A 14,842-nucleotide genomic window follows, 5' to 3' on the forward strand; every position below is an offset into this window, starting at 1 on the left:
TTGAAGAAATAATGGCTTTGAAGAATTTGTTGCTCATACACTTTAGTCCACAGTGAATGTCCTTTTATACTAAAGAATGTAGCAGATCATATAAACCCTGTCCTCTGCCCACAGTATGATACAATGTGACAGCAGTAACAAAAGATAACAATGCCATACACATTTGAAAATTTTAAACCATACTACATGGGTCAAAGAAGAAATCACAATAAAAATAGAAAATATTTAGCGATGAATGATAACGAGGTTACTATATACCAAAATTTGTGAAATGCAGTATATAATGGAAATGTATTGCCATAATAAATCTATGACTCTAAAGTTGGTCCCCAGGCCAGCACTATGACCCAGGAACTGATAGAAATGCAATTTTCTGTCTCCACCTAAAACCTATTGAATTAGAAATTTTGAAGGTGGAAATCTAGAAATCTGTATTTTTATCAAGACCTCCAGGTGATTCTGATGTATGCTTAAGTGAACCACTTAATGAACCACTGCCTTAAATGTATATATTGGAGGGAATAAAAGAGAAATATTAATAGCAAACATTCAACTCAACTATTAGAAAAAGACCATTAAAATCAATTTAAAGTAGGAGCACCTGGGTGGCTCAGTCAGTTAAGCATCTGACTTCAGCTCAGGTCATGGTCTTGCGGTTTGTGAGTTTGAGCCCTGTGTAGGGCTCGGAGACTTGAGCCTGCTTCAGATTCTGTGTCTATCTCTCTCTCTGTTCCTCCCCACTTGCACTCTGTCTCTTTCTCAAAAATAAATAAAGATTAAAAAACTTTTAAAAAAGGTTTTAAAGTCAGTCTAAAAGTAATGGAAGGAAATACTGTTAACAGCAGAAATCTTCTTTACAATCTATTTTAATAGCTTTATTTCTATATTAGGACCCTTAAAGAAGCATTATCTTTGCTTCCAGGTTGAAACAATCCCAGTTTTCCTCCAGCTTGACTCTGACTTGGTAGTGTATCTGTGCAAGGAAGTTGGGCAAAGAAGAAAGTAACACATAGAACACATTTCAAGATACCACATTCTAGATATCTATGCAGATATATGCATATTTTCTTTCTATAGAGTCATAAGAAAGTATTAAAAATGGGTTTCTTTGGGGAGGAGGGACTTGGGGTAGGTAGAGTCATATTCATTTTTCCTTTTTTTTTTTTAACGTTTATTTATTTTTAGAGAGAGAGTGAGAGAGCACAAGCAGGGGAGGGACAGAGAGAGAATCCTAAGCAGGCTCTGTGCTGACAGCACAGAGCCCAACATGGGGCTCAGACTCATGAAACTGTGAGATCATGACCCGAGTCAAAATCAAGAGTCAGATGCTTAACCAACTGACCCACCTGGGTGCCCTGTCATTTTTCCTTTTAAAATATTCCTACATGGGTGCCTGGCTGGCTCAACCAGAGACCACGTGACTCTTGATCTCAAGGTTGTGAGTTCAAGCTCCATGTTGGGAAGAGAGCTTATTTCAAAAATAAATAAATAAATAAATAAATAAATAAATAATCCTATTAAGTTTGGATTTCTAGTCTTATATCACTTTTCTTTCTAAAAGTGATAAAAGATTTATTTGAACTATGAGATTATGGGTAATTTTTATTTCCTGATTAAAAAGAGGCAAAACAAACAAAACACATGGTTAATATTATTGTTAAAACCAGTAACAACAACAAAAACATGTCCAGACCTGGATTGGATCAGATTTTTTTTGGCCTAATGTAATTCACAATCTCCTTCTGGGAGTATATAGCATGCCTGATAAAATGTGTAAATTTTCTGATAACTTCTAAAGGAACTGAAGACTGGTTCTAAGAAACCTACTCATCCAACTGTGAGTCAAGAGCCTAATTACCTCTAATCAAACACAATTTTCTTTTGTACCTAATCTATTTTTATAAAATGTCCATAACAAGAGTAAATCTTCTTTTAAAAAATTAAAATTTTTAAAAAATATTTATTTATTTTTGAGAGAGAGACAGACAGAGAGGCAAGTGGGGTGGGGCAGAGGGAATGGGAGACACAGAACTGGAAGCAGGCTCCAGACTCTGAGCTGTCAGCACAGAGCCGATGCGGGGCTTGAACCCACGAACTGCCAGATCGTGACCTGAGCCGAAGTTGGAGGCTTAACCGACTGAGCCACCCAGGCACCCCAAGAGTGGATCTGATAGACTAATTGGTAGGCTCCTTTTCCTTTGCAGCAATATTTATAATACATTTTGATAAGTGGTCATAACTAAATTACTTGTAAACGTTTTTCTTTAACAATATTAAATATATTTTAAAATCTCAAAACATTTGGGTAATGTCCATCTCGGTTACAGTCTAAATGATGAAGGCACGATGAATGGCAGGGTCATAGAACTGTAGGAATAAAACGTAATTCTTTCGTTCTTTCGCGACCATCTGTCGGCCTACCATATGCTAGGCTTTGAAAGTACTTGCGCATCTACCACGTGCCAGGCACCGTTCTAGGATCTGGGGATACAAACATGAACAAACGGAGTTGGGGGGAATAAAACTACAGTTCCCACAATGACGTGCTCTTCTGCCTCTTCCCAGGTGGGAGCTTCTTTCCGCTAGTCTCTTCCCAGGATTCTAGTTGTACAGGAAAGCCCCACCTGCTTATCTGCCATTTGCCCACGCTCTCGTTAGAAGATGGACTACAACTCCCACAATGCCTTCGGGGGGCACGCTAGAAGGGTTCCACCTGCTTCCCAGTCCGGTCAAGAGGGACTACAGTTCCCAGACTGCTCTGCTTCCTCTCTTGGGTGTTATTGCTCCTTTTCCCGGTGCCGGACGCTGGTAGAAGCGAGCGAGGAGTGGCCAGGTCCTGGGTTTTCTGTGTCCTTCTCCCCGGCAGGGACGAGGCAGTGACTTGACTCTTGGGCGCCGAGCCCGGGAGGGAGCGCAGGAGGCCGTCTTCCCTCCTATCCAGCTCACCTCACACCACTATTCTTCTTCCTCACCCGCGGCCGCTTGGACGACTCCGGACCGACTACCTGGGACACGGGTGGCAGTCTCTGCAGCCGGGGCTGTGGCGAGGCCGCGGCCCTCGGGGCGGCGGTAGCGGCGTCAGCTCTGGGAGGAAGAGGAGGGAAGATGGCGTCGGAGCTGGAGCCCGAGGTGCAGGCCATCGACCGGAGTTTGCTGGAATGTTCGGCTGAGGAGACCGCAGGGGTGAGTGCCGGGACCCGGGCGGGGACGTCCGGCCCTCGCAGGCCGCGCCCGGGGGGAGGAACTGACTCCTGGAAATCTCGGAGCAGCCCAGCTCTGACTTGGGGTAACGACCTCGCGGGGCTCTCTAGCCTCGCCGTGTGGGCAATGGCCCGGGGAGGCCACCGAGCCTGCCCCTCGCCCTCCTTCTTTATCCTCAAATAGCCCGCAGAGCCGCTCTGTCCGCTGGCCGCCTTTACATTCCCTTTTTGCCTGGGAGAACCGACTGCCTTTCCATTATTCCTCCTTACCCCTCCACTCCCAAGAAGTCCCCAGCACAGGGGCCTTTGCCCTTTATGCCAGCTCTTGGCAGAGGGGAGAGGAAGACGCTTCCTGATTGGGGGTGTAATCGCCCTGCTTTATCTGCCTAATTCCTTTTCCTCAGATTAGTGGAGCCTTGCCTCCTCCACCAGAACATGCTACCCTAACCGGTTCCTCACTTTGTTTCTGGGACTACCCTAGGCACCAAAGGATGCAAACGACACTGTTTTCCCTGTATCCCCCCCGCCTCCCTCGTCAGTGCGTTTTTGCCCAGGTTTGGTCAGTCCACATCGTTGGTAAATGTGCGGAAAGTAGCGTCCTGGGCATGTTACTGAGTGTGAGAAAGCAGTGGTGGAGGCTGGGAGATTAAAAAAAATAATTTTTCTAGGAGTTGGGCATAGTTGGATGGAAAATAAATGTTATCTAACTTTGAGAGAGTAACTTTCACCAAATAGAAACTAATAATGTGAGGTTTGGTCACTGCACAGTGGGGAGCAGTTAACCCCCAAACGTAAACCGTTCAAACCCAGTACTGTAATGAAAGCGTCATAGGAATATGCTCGTGTAAGTTGCAGAGTTGTAAAATGATTACTTTAATAAACTTGATGGCATCTTTCCTCAAGAAGGACAGGGAGCACTCATTAGAACAGACTGTCCAGGATGATTATGAATGGACCAAAACAACCTAGGCCTCACTTCTCAGGCCTCTGATTTTAGGGAGGGGGTGACCTTTGAACACATGTTAATAATCTTTATGAGCAAATTTTAGTGGGGCACCGTGGGGCTGCTGGTGGTGAGGGGTTACTGTGTGTGAATTGTCAAGAGTGGAAGTCAATGACAGGAGTAGAGGTGAAAAGTTTAAAGTGATACATGGTTGAACGATGACTGTTGAATTTTTTTTCAAGTCAACTTGTTTAGCTCTGTTTTCATTTACTTTCTGCTTAATATTGCAACAACCCAAGGATTTTTGGCCCCCATCTGCCTTTCATTTATCAAAGAGAACAGTGTTCCAAGGAAGCAGTCAAATAGGCAAGGTGACAGCTCTTCCCAATGTCGTCATGTCAGTATCCATATTGACATTACATTTGTTGTCTGCCTCAAAGTTTTGTTGTTGTTGTTGTGTTGTTGTTTTATTCCCACTGAATTTTGTTTGGCTTGGCTCCGAGTTACAGGCTGTGTGCCAGACTTTTCCAGCTCTGAAAGTGCAAGTGATTGCGTTTCTCCAACCCTGAAAGCTATCAAGTGATTGGAGTTTCTCCAACTTGTTGTGGAAACCAGTTCTAAAACTGGTACTAGAGACCAATGTAATAATTCCTGTGTAGTGAAATTCTCAAGCAGATATAGTGGGAGAAATTAAGGGAAAAGCAATTGAAATGTATTAATTTGGACTTAATTTGAGTTTGTGACAATCCCAGTCTGAGCTACATTTTACATTTGCTCTGTTTACTTTTAAATGGCTTTCTGAACAATACGATGAAAAAGTTTTTGGTCTAAAGGCCAACAAAATTCCCAAAAGAAGACTACTAGGATATTAAAATTAAAATTATAAAATTAAGGGGCACCTGGGTGGCTCAGTCTGTTGGGCGTCTGACTTCAGCTCAGGTCATGATCTCACAGTCTGTAGTTCGAGCCCCGCGTCGGGCTCTGTGCTCAGCTCAGAGCCTGGGACCCTGCTTCAGATTCTGTGTCTCCTCCTCTCTCTTCCCCTCCCCTGCTCATGCCTGTCTCTCTGTGTCTCAAAAATAAATGAAAACATTCAAAAAATTTTTTTAATTATAAATCAAAAATTTTTAAACTAATATTAAAATACAAGATTCTTCCAGCTATATAATCTGGCCTTACTTTGTGAGGGGTTTATCGTCTGTATTTGTTAAAACCACATAACACTTAAAACTATTCTTTCAGCTTGGTCTATAGCACAGCCCTTCATCACAAATTAAAATGAATTAAAAAAGCTTTCTCAGATTAAAAGCAAATTTTAGAGAGGGTAAACAGAGCAGTTATTTCAGCCTTTAGACCTTTGTTACTGATAATTTCTGGGATCACATCCATTTAAAATAGCTTAATAAGCTTAGTGTCATCTTTCCCACACTTTATTTACATACTGCTTTTTACATTTCTGTTATGAGGAGGAAGGTATGTATCCTAACAAGCTTGCTTCACAAAAGCAGTTATGTGCTCTTTTCGATAATTGTAAGCTTAGGATATTAAAGTAGTCCTCTCTTCTCAGTTTTCTCTTTTTCTTGGTAGAATTGATTCCACAAGTTTTGATTTTTCTAGCATGTCTAATCTATCTACATTTTTTGCTCCATAGATATTATTATAATGTGCTCCATTGGGTGATTGTGACTTAAGAAGTATATATATTGTTTTTCCCCAAGTAGAATAGACCTTCTCATTATAGAAGTTTTATGTAGAGTTTTATGTCTATATTGGATATTTTTTGCTTTAAAATTTTGACAGTTTTGTATATAATTTACATATGTAAATTCAATTCACTGGTTTTTAGTATATTCATAGAGTTGTGTATCACCATAATTTTAGAACATTCTCATCACCCCCCAAAATCATATACCTATTAGCAGTCACTTCCCGTTTTCCCCTAAACTCCTGAACTCTAGACAATTACTTACCTATTTTCTGTCTCCATAGATTTGCCTAGTCTGGAAATTTCATATGAATGGAATAATAACACTATGTTGTCTTTTTGACTAGTTTCTTTCACTTAGCAAATGTTGTCAGGGTGTGTCCTTGTTGTAGTATGTATCAACACACCATTTTGTTTTATTGCCAAATGATATTCCATTGTATGGATATACCATATTTTATTTATCATCGGTTGATGACATTTGGGTTGTTTCCATTTTTTGGATATTATGAATCGTGTTGCTGTGAAGGTTTGTGTGCATTTTTGTGGGGACATCCATTTTCTTTTTTTGTTTTTTTTTTTTTTTGTTTTTTTTGGTTTTGGTTTTGGTTTTGGTTTTTTTTTGAGCATATACCCAGGCATGTAATTGCTGGGGTCTATGGTAATTCTATGCTTAATGTTTTGGGGAACTGTTTCCAAATGACTGCATCATTTTGCGTTTTCACCAGCAGTATGTGAGCGTTCCAGTGAATTTCTCAATATCTGTTGAGTTTGTGAAGTGCTATCTCATTGCAGTTTTGATTTGTATTTTCCTTCATGACTGTAGGTGCTGAATATCTTTTCATGAGCTTATTGGCCATCTGTACATTTTTGGAAGTGTCAATTCAGACCTTTTAACTATTTTTAAATTACATTTTTTTCTCTTTTATTATTGAGTTTCTGTATTTGATTGTGAATGCTTTTACTTCATTTCTAGAACTCTAATTATAAGATTTGTTTAAGATTTTTCTTAACAGAGTCTTGAAAACTTCATTTTGGTACTAATGAGACTGTTGTTCTATAATTAACTTACATGTTGATCATCCTTGTTTGAAAACAAAATCAAATATGGTTAAAGGATACAATTTTTAAAAAATGTTTAAAATGTTTTTTCAATTAATTAACTTTTTAATTTACATCCAAGTTAGCATATAGTGCCAACAATGATTTCAGGAGTAGATTCCTTAATGCCCCATACCCATTTAGCCCATCCCCCTACAACCCATAAAGGATACAATTTGAATTGGGGACTAGAATAATAATCAGATGCTGTAATAAAAGGCTAACCTCTAGGGAGTCTTTCATTTTTGTGTTTATTACACTTGCTCTTTATCCCAAGGCTTAAATTTAGCATTCAAAAAAAGAAAGCTCCTGGAAACGTTGTCGTTGTCCGTTGTCGTAACATGTTTACTTTAGTGGAGTGAGTTGACAGTTTCTTCACTTCCTTTATGGATGACTTCTAATAAGATAAGTGCTTATTGTTGTGCACACTGGTTTGACAGCCACAGTGTCTGAAGGACAAATTAACATGCAGTCAAATTACAAATCTCAATAGTTGGTCATGATGAGGAAACAGTTACAGTTAGCTTATGTTAGTTAGAGCTAATAAGAGAAGCTATTGATTTCATTCTTCTGAGATACATGTGAGCCATTATTGTGAAAGGCAGCCAAAACTTTTTTTCCTCCTGTTCAGTTTTTCATAACTTTTTTTTTCAATCTATATTGTTGCCAGTCACTAATTGAACATTTCTGGTATAGAATTCTTGTGTGATTCTCTTGTTTTATATATTAAGTGTTTAAATTTAATGAAGTTAAAATGCTTATAATAGATCCCAAATCTGTTAGGTGGTTTTAATTTGGAGCATATGCCTGCTTTTCCTGAGCCAGATATGCATATCTTTTTAATAATTTATAATAATATATTATAAACTGTATTTAGGATGAAATGCTCTACTAATAATTTGTAATATAATATCAGTACAAATTATATACAGTAATGATATTATGTTATATATACTGTATGGTAAATATTATGGTATTATATATTAATAAATATGTAATAGCATACATAATATTATAATATACCAAAATAGCATAGTCTATAAAATTTGCTGATTTTTTTTCTTAGTAGCTGATATTAGTTTCTGAATTTTTTGTTCAAGAAATCTATAAATAGAAGGGTGCCTGGCTGGCTCATTTGATACAGCATGCAGCTCTCAATCTGAGGGTCATGAGTTCAAGCCCCACATTGGGCATGGAGCCTAAGAAAGGAAGGAAGGGAGGGAGGAAGAAATCTATGAACAGATTTGACCTATCAGTGTTGTTGGAGCCACAGAGCACATAATTTCTTTAGAAAGTATCACCTTTTATTCTCCCTGGATTAAAATCCTGCAAAAGTGGCTTCAAGAAAAATAGGAACATAGGGACTCCTGGGTGGCTCAGTCGGTTAAGCGTCCGACTTTGGCTTAGGTCATGATCTCGTGGTCCGTGAGTTCAAGCCTCACGTGGGGCTCTGTGCTGACAGCTCTGAACCTGGAGTTTGCTTCAGATTTTGTGTCTCCCTCTCTCTCTGCCCCTGCTCTGCTTGTGCTCTCTCTCCGTCTCTCAAAAATGAATACATGTTAAAAAAATGTAAAAAAAAAAAAAAGAAAAGAAAAGAAAAATTGGAACATAAAACATAAGAAAAACAAAAATTGTTGTTAAAATAAAAGCTTTAAATGTATTATAAATTAACATTGCCTGAAACATAACTTCCTAGGATCATAGGAGTAAATTCTTTGAATCATAAAGCTTAATTTTTTATCCATAAACACTAAATTGCTTAGGACAAATGGATTATCTTCATTCATGTTTTGAAATAGGGTTTCTGATAATGGGTGAAAAACTAGACATTTACCCTTAGATATGGCAAAAAAAAATGTTTTTTTTAGCTCAAAGAATTAGATTCAAGTTTGCTTGTTGGTTGATGCCTCTTTGCCTTTTACTATTGACTACTGTTTTTTTTAACTAGCCCTTTTTATAATTACGGAACTCTGTGTGTGTGTGTGTGTGTGTGTGTGTGTGTGTGTGTGTGTGTGTGTGTAATTTTGATTTCAAGTTACTTCTCTAAAGAGAGAGAATCCTTAATCCGCGCTGTTGTTTTAAGAGTAATTTAGTCTCTTAGTTGCATAAAGCAAACACAACTAAGTTGGTAACATTTGGAAAAGATAGTTTCACTTTAGGGGTGAAAAGTTTTTCCACTGTGTTCTGTTACAAGCTTCAATTCAATCCCTCAACTTACTAACAAAGTTTTTACATTTTTAGTACACATGAAAATATGAGGTTGATTAGAAAGTTAATATATATGTCCTCATGTATATTTAAAATATCTACATGTAGTTATTTTTAGAGGGAAGGGAGTGGGTAAAGATTGTACAAGTAATAGTTAAAACGAAGACCTTATCCTGTTGTCTTATGGTGTTAGACCTTACTAGAATGTAAACTCTTAACAAGGATGTACATGAACTTTAGTTGTAATCGATAGGTAAACATTGGACCTATGAGTTAGCAGTTCAGTTAACTGCATTTTTGTAGAAGTGAGTGCTTTCATGTATTCTGATTTTAAATGCTTACCTGGTTGAGAGCCAGAATAAGTTGCAATTACACAAAGCAACATGGGGGACAAAGAAACACTGCAGAATTGGCAGGGATAAATGACAATATAGGGGAAAGACTTAAGATGTAAGGAAACACAAAGGGAAAAGAAAGGAGGTAGTTTGAAGGATGCCTTATCTAGGGCTTATTTGGTTGGTTTTTAGAGACTGCAGGCCTGGATCTAGTTTATCTCTGCTTTCATTAAAGCTACATACAGCATCTTCTGCAGTGTCAATGTTATAGGACAGTAAGTAGTATAAACATATTTATAGTCATTCAGGTAACAGATTTTACTAAATGCCCACTGCAGCCAGGTTATGTGTTAGACCCAGGGGAGTGGGAAAGGCAGAGGGAGTGAGGAATGGGCTGAGAAAGGCATCTTAGAGAAAGTGAAACATAAACTGAGAACTGAAGAATGAGTAGAAAGTAGCCTGAAAAGCAGAGAGAGAAGCAGTACAAGTCAGGAGGAGGAAACAAGTATGATACAAGACAAAAGACCTTATAAACCACGTTGAGGGAATTGACTGGATGCTAAATACAAGGGGAAGCTGAATGACATGATCTCATTGACACTTTGCAAGAATCATGCTGGTAGGGAGGCTGGAAATGGACTGTACAAGGGCAAGATTAGTGGAAATGACCAGTTAGGACCTTCTTGCATTAATAATGGTGAAAGATGGGAGTGGGGGTTTTGGGATAGAGTAGCAGAGGTAGTGCCTGTGGAGATGGATAGATAAAGAAATGAGATGGATTCATCAGATTATTTAGGAAGCCTAGTAGACAAGACATGATTAATTGGATGTCAGGTGAGGAAGAAGGAAGATTTTTCAGGTTTTCCTGGTGTGGATACTTAGGTAGATGCTGGTATGTAAAATAGGGAAGTGGGGAAAATGCTGGTTTTTGAGAAAGGATAGTGGAGATCATGAGTTCAGTTTTACACATAGTGAGTTGGTGTTTGAATCAGGAGTAGCTGTTTCTTCCGTTTCTCTCTACACTTACCAATGCTTCTGGTCACCAAATGTAAGTTTTTCCCGCCATACCTAGCCATTCCCTAATTCTCTACAGACACCAAGTGGGTGTCCTACAATTCAATTCACTTCTGACCACTATGCACCTGGAGTTAGCATCAGATCCCACAGGTTAAGGGCTCAGTCCCACAACACTGCCCCCCACTACTTAAGCTGCCAGTCACAAGCAGTGGGTCCTCAGGTTGCCCAGAACTTCTGTCTGACTTGGCTACAAATCGAGGGTTACCATGACCCTGCCTTTGAGTTCAATAATTTGCTAGAAGGGCTCACAGTACTCAGGGAAATGGTTTATTTACTAGATCACTGGCTTATTGTAAAATTCTGTAGCTTAGGAATAGCAGATGGAAGAGATGCGTAGAGCAAGGTATGTGGGAAGGGGAACAGAGCTACCATGCTGTCTCTGAATGCACCAGTACTTACGAGTGTTCACCAACCCAGCAGCTCTTTGAACCCCAACATATAGACATTTTCTTATGGAGGCTTCATTACATAAGTGCAATTGATTAAATCATTGGCCATTAATGATTTAAGTGCATCTTCCAGCCCCTCACCCCTCCCCAAGTTTGGGGGTGGGAGCTGTAATTTCCAACCTTATCACATGTTTCGTTCCCTCTGGTAACCAGCTGTCCATCTTTAGGGGTTTTCCAAAAGTCACTTCATTAACCTCAGTTCTAGCTTGGTTGAAAGGAAATTGTTATGAATAATAAAAGATACTCCTTTCATCTTTATATCACTTACCACTTAGGAAATTTCAGAAATTTTAGGAGCTCTGTGCCAGGAATGGGAAGAAGACCAAATATATATTTCTTACTATAAATCATGATATCACAGTATCTGTTAGATATCTAAGTATAATTATTCAGGTAGTTGGACATAAAAGTTTAGAACAGAAAAGTGGCTTTTGTTTGTTTCCATCAGGGAGAGCGAAGGGAAAAGGGCTTATAGAGAGTTTGATCAGGGAAAGAAGGCATAATTGATAGAACAAAGCCTCTTGTAGACTGATACTCATGAGACTGGTTATTAATCCATGAGAAGTGTAAGTGGCATATTGGCTATTCATGTTCACTGCATACTCTTCCTATCAGCAAACTGACAATGAGAATTCAAAAGACAATCAGTATATCATTTGAGCAAAGCAGTAGAAAGGAAGTCAGATGGGCTCAATGGCTAGTGTCATGATGATCTGTGGTGGTCATTTGCATGTGAACTGCCTACAGAAGATTGCTTTAAGAGTCATTTTGAGGAGAGGGGATCGTTTTACTTTAAGTAGAATTCTGAAATACTTGGCATTTTTATCAAGTTCTAATGAATTTTGCCCTTTTTGGAAAGAGTATACAGTTATGAGTGATGCCAACGAAATAATTTATGGGACTCTTTTTATCCTTATTTTTGTGCCTAAAAGAATAGAGAGTGGGTTTATTCAAATGAGCAGTTTGACATTGTGTAAGCCTACTTTTTCTTTTTTCTTTTTTAAAGAAATGGCTGCAAGCAACTGACCTCACTAGAGAAGTGTACCAGCATTTAGCCCACTATGTACCCAAAATCTACTGCAGGGGTCCCAACCCTTTTCCACAGAAGGAAGACATGCTGGCACAGCATCTTTTGTTGGGACCAATGGAATGGTACCTTTGTGGTGAAGATCCTGCGTTTGGATTTCCAAAACTTGAGCAAGCAAACAAACCTTCTCATCTTTGTGGTCGTGTTTTTAAAGTAGGAGAACCTACATACTCTTGCAGGTAACATACTGTAATTTTCTTTCTAAAAGCCTGTTTTTTACCTTTTTTCCCCTGAAACCTTATGTTTTTGTTTTTTAAATTAGGGAAATACATACATATTAAGAAGTGGACACAACAATATGTATGGTCTCTTAACTAATAATGAAACAGATATTCATGTAATTATTTTCCAGGTCAAGAAATAGAACATCATCAGCATTCCAGCAAACCACTGTGTGCTTTCTCCCTCCCCTGTAATTAACTGCTGCCCTGGCTTCTTTAATAACTTCTTTGCTTTTCTTGTTAGTTTCTTTAGTTCCGGTGTATCTACTAATGTTCAAGGTATCTCACATTTGGGCGGTGGGATCCCTATCACACTAGTATCGTCCTTTGCACATTGCTGCCTTAGTTTTTGGTACTTCTTTGCTTTCTGGCACAAGATGTCCGCAGCTCACTTTGTACTTAACTCCGATCCACATGTAGAATCAGCCATTTCTACCAGGAGTTTATTTAAGGTTGGAATGGTAGTTAGAAACCATTATCTGGGTGCTATACCGTACTTACTTGCCAAGGATAACTTTACCTTTTTTTTTTTTGTTATTTCTTGTTGAGAACTGAGTGTACAAGTAGAAGATGGAGAGGAAAGTGTCCTATTTCCTTTAAGACCATCTATTCCTATTTCACAGAACTAGTTGTTGTCAACAGTTTTCCTATGTATCCTTCCAGAAATTTCCTCTGCATATGCAGGCCCGTATATATGGCTATCTTACACATTATGCAACCACACATACAAAAGGGAATATGTGTTATATATACTGGGCTAAATTTTCCTTTCTCTGTTTAATAAAATCTTGACTTCTGTCCATATCAGCTGATATTGCTAGATTAAATATTGCGTTGTGTGATTGTACAATTTATAGAGGCATTATGTAACATTTTTTTCCTTAACACTTTTTCCTTAAAATTTAATGAATTCAATTTTGGTTAAGGACTATAGATGTCTGTGGTTGTCTTTCTTTATAAGCATGGTCAGAATACCAATGGAGATCTTTTTGTATTTTGAAATACTGTTCTAGTTTTTTGTTTGTCTTTATAAAAACTTCTTTGAGTTCTCTATGATATTGGAAGCAATAAATCTACTTCATGATGTACAGATGAGGAAACTGAGATACACTTGTTCCCGTAATGTCCTTTTGTAGCAAAGGGATCCAGTTCCAACACTTGTATTTGAATGTTGTATCTTTTCATTTTCAGTCTGGAATGTTTTCTCAGGGTTTTTTTTTTCCATGATCTTGATACTTTTGAAGATTACCAGCCAGTATTTTTTAAATGTCTGCCCGTTTGGTCTATCTGATTCACTTATGATTGGACTCAGGTTGCATCTTTCACAGGAATATCACAGAACTCACATGTTTTCATTATACCTTACCAAGTGGTATGTGATTTTTGATTTGTTTGATAGATGGTGATGTTAGTTTTGATCACTTGATTAAGGTGATGTCTACAAGACTTCTCTACTGTGAAGTTACTCTTTTACTCTTTATAATCAATAAGTATTTTGTGGGGAGGTACTCTAAGCTATTAAATATCCTGTTCCCTATCACACATTCAATTTATTCATTTGTTTATATCAGTATGTATGCATGGAGGCCCATTATTCCTGTGCTCGAATAGTTCTAGCTTTGACTCTTGGGAGTCCCTTCAGGCTTTGTTATTTTCATGTCCTCAGCGTTCTTTGAACAATTCCTTGTTCCAACAGAGATGTTTAGGGCACGTCTTGGACTTTCCTCTGCTCTAGACCTGAAAGTAATCATTTCTCTAAGGAGCCTGGTTCCATTTTAGTAGAGATTAGTGTTAAGAAATAAGATACTAGGTGTGCTTGTTGCTATTGGTATGTCACTAATCCCAGGCCCTCTCAGTGGATCTATATTTATATCTGTCTATAGATAACATACTGAAAGAAATATTGAAAACCAGGCATTTACAATAATCTCTCCAGTTCCAATCCAATACCACAGGCTTCTCTCGTTTTCTCCCTTTGCATATTTGTAACTTCTCTGATGAATCTGATTCTCATTATCCTAAATATATGTACTTATTTGATCACTTCCTTGTATGCAGCCATTCTTTTGCTGCTGTTGCCATTGCCATCCAGCTCTGCATAATTGCCCTCCTTCCCCCATTTGGGCTTCATATGCTATTCTGGGCTATGGTGGCCTTCCCCCACCCTTGTTAGGGCAGATCTAAAAGAAGAAGGCTTACTTTAAGATGCATGGTCATGGGGGCTCAGTTGGTTAAGCATCTGACTCTTGATTTTGGCACAGGTCATGATCTCACAGTTCTGTGAGTTTGAGCCCCTGCATCGGGCTCTGCACTAACAGTTCAGAACCTCTCCCCCTCTTTCTCTGCCCTTCCCCCTCTCTCGTGCATGCATGCTCTCTCTCTCTCAAAATAAATAAACTTAAAAAAAAAAAGATGCATGGTCATGGCCCTTGTGCTAAATCAGCTGGGTGTCTGTCTTGACTGAAACTCCACAGTTCTCTAGCACTGCTTACTGGACCTCAAGTATCTCTGTGCCA

At 38.8% G+C, this 14,842-nt stretch overlaps 1 protein-coding gene across 1 annotated transcript in view; it reads left to right on the forward strand.

Annotated features, from left to right (window-relative positions):
- The first annotated feature begins 2,762 nt into the window (after nucleotides 1-2,762).
- UBR2 (ubiquitin protein ligase E3 component n-recognin 2) overlaps nucleotides 2,763-14,842 on the forward strand; it is a 124,601-nt gene continuing 112,521 nt past the window's right edge. Inside the window, 2 exon segments of the mRNA XM_030315521.1 lie at nucleotides 2,763-3,183; nucleotides 12,025-12,284. Coding sequence (XP_030171381.1) covers nucleotides 3,106-3,183; nucleotides 12,025-12,284 — 338 coding nt within the window. The 5' untranslated portion in view covers nucleotides 2,763-3,105.

The sequence above is a fragment of the Lynx canadensis genome, chromosome B2 (genome assembly GCF_007474595.2).
Source record: "Lynx canadensis isolate LIC74 chromosome B2, mLynCan4.pri.v2, whole genome shotgun sequence".
NCBI classification, from domain to species: domain Eukaryota; kingdom Metazoa; phylum Chordata; class Mammalia; order Carnivora; family Felidae; genus Lynx; species Lynx canadensis.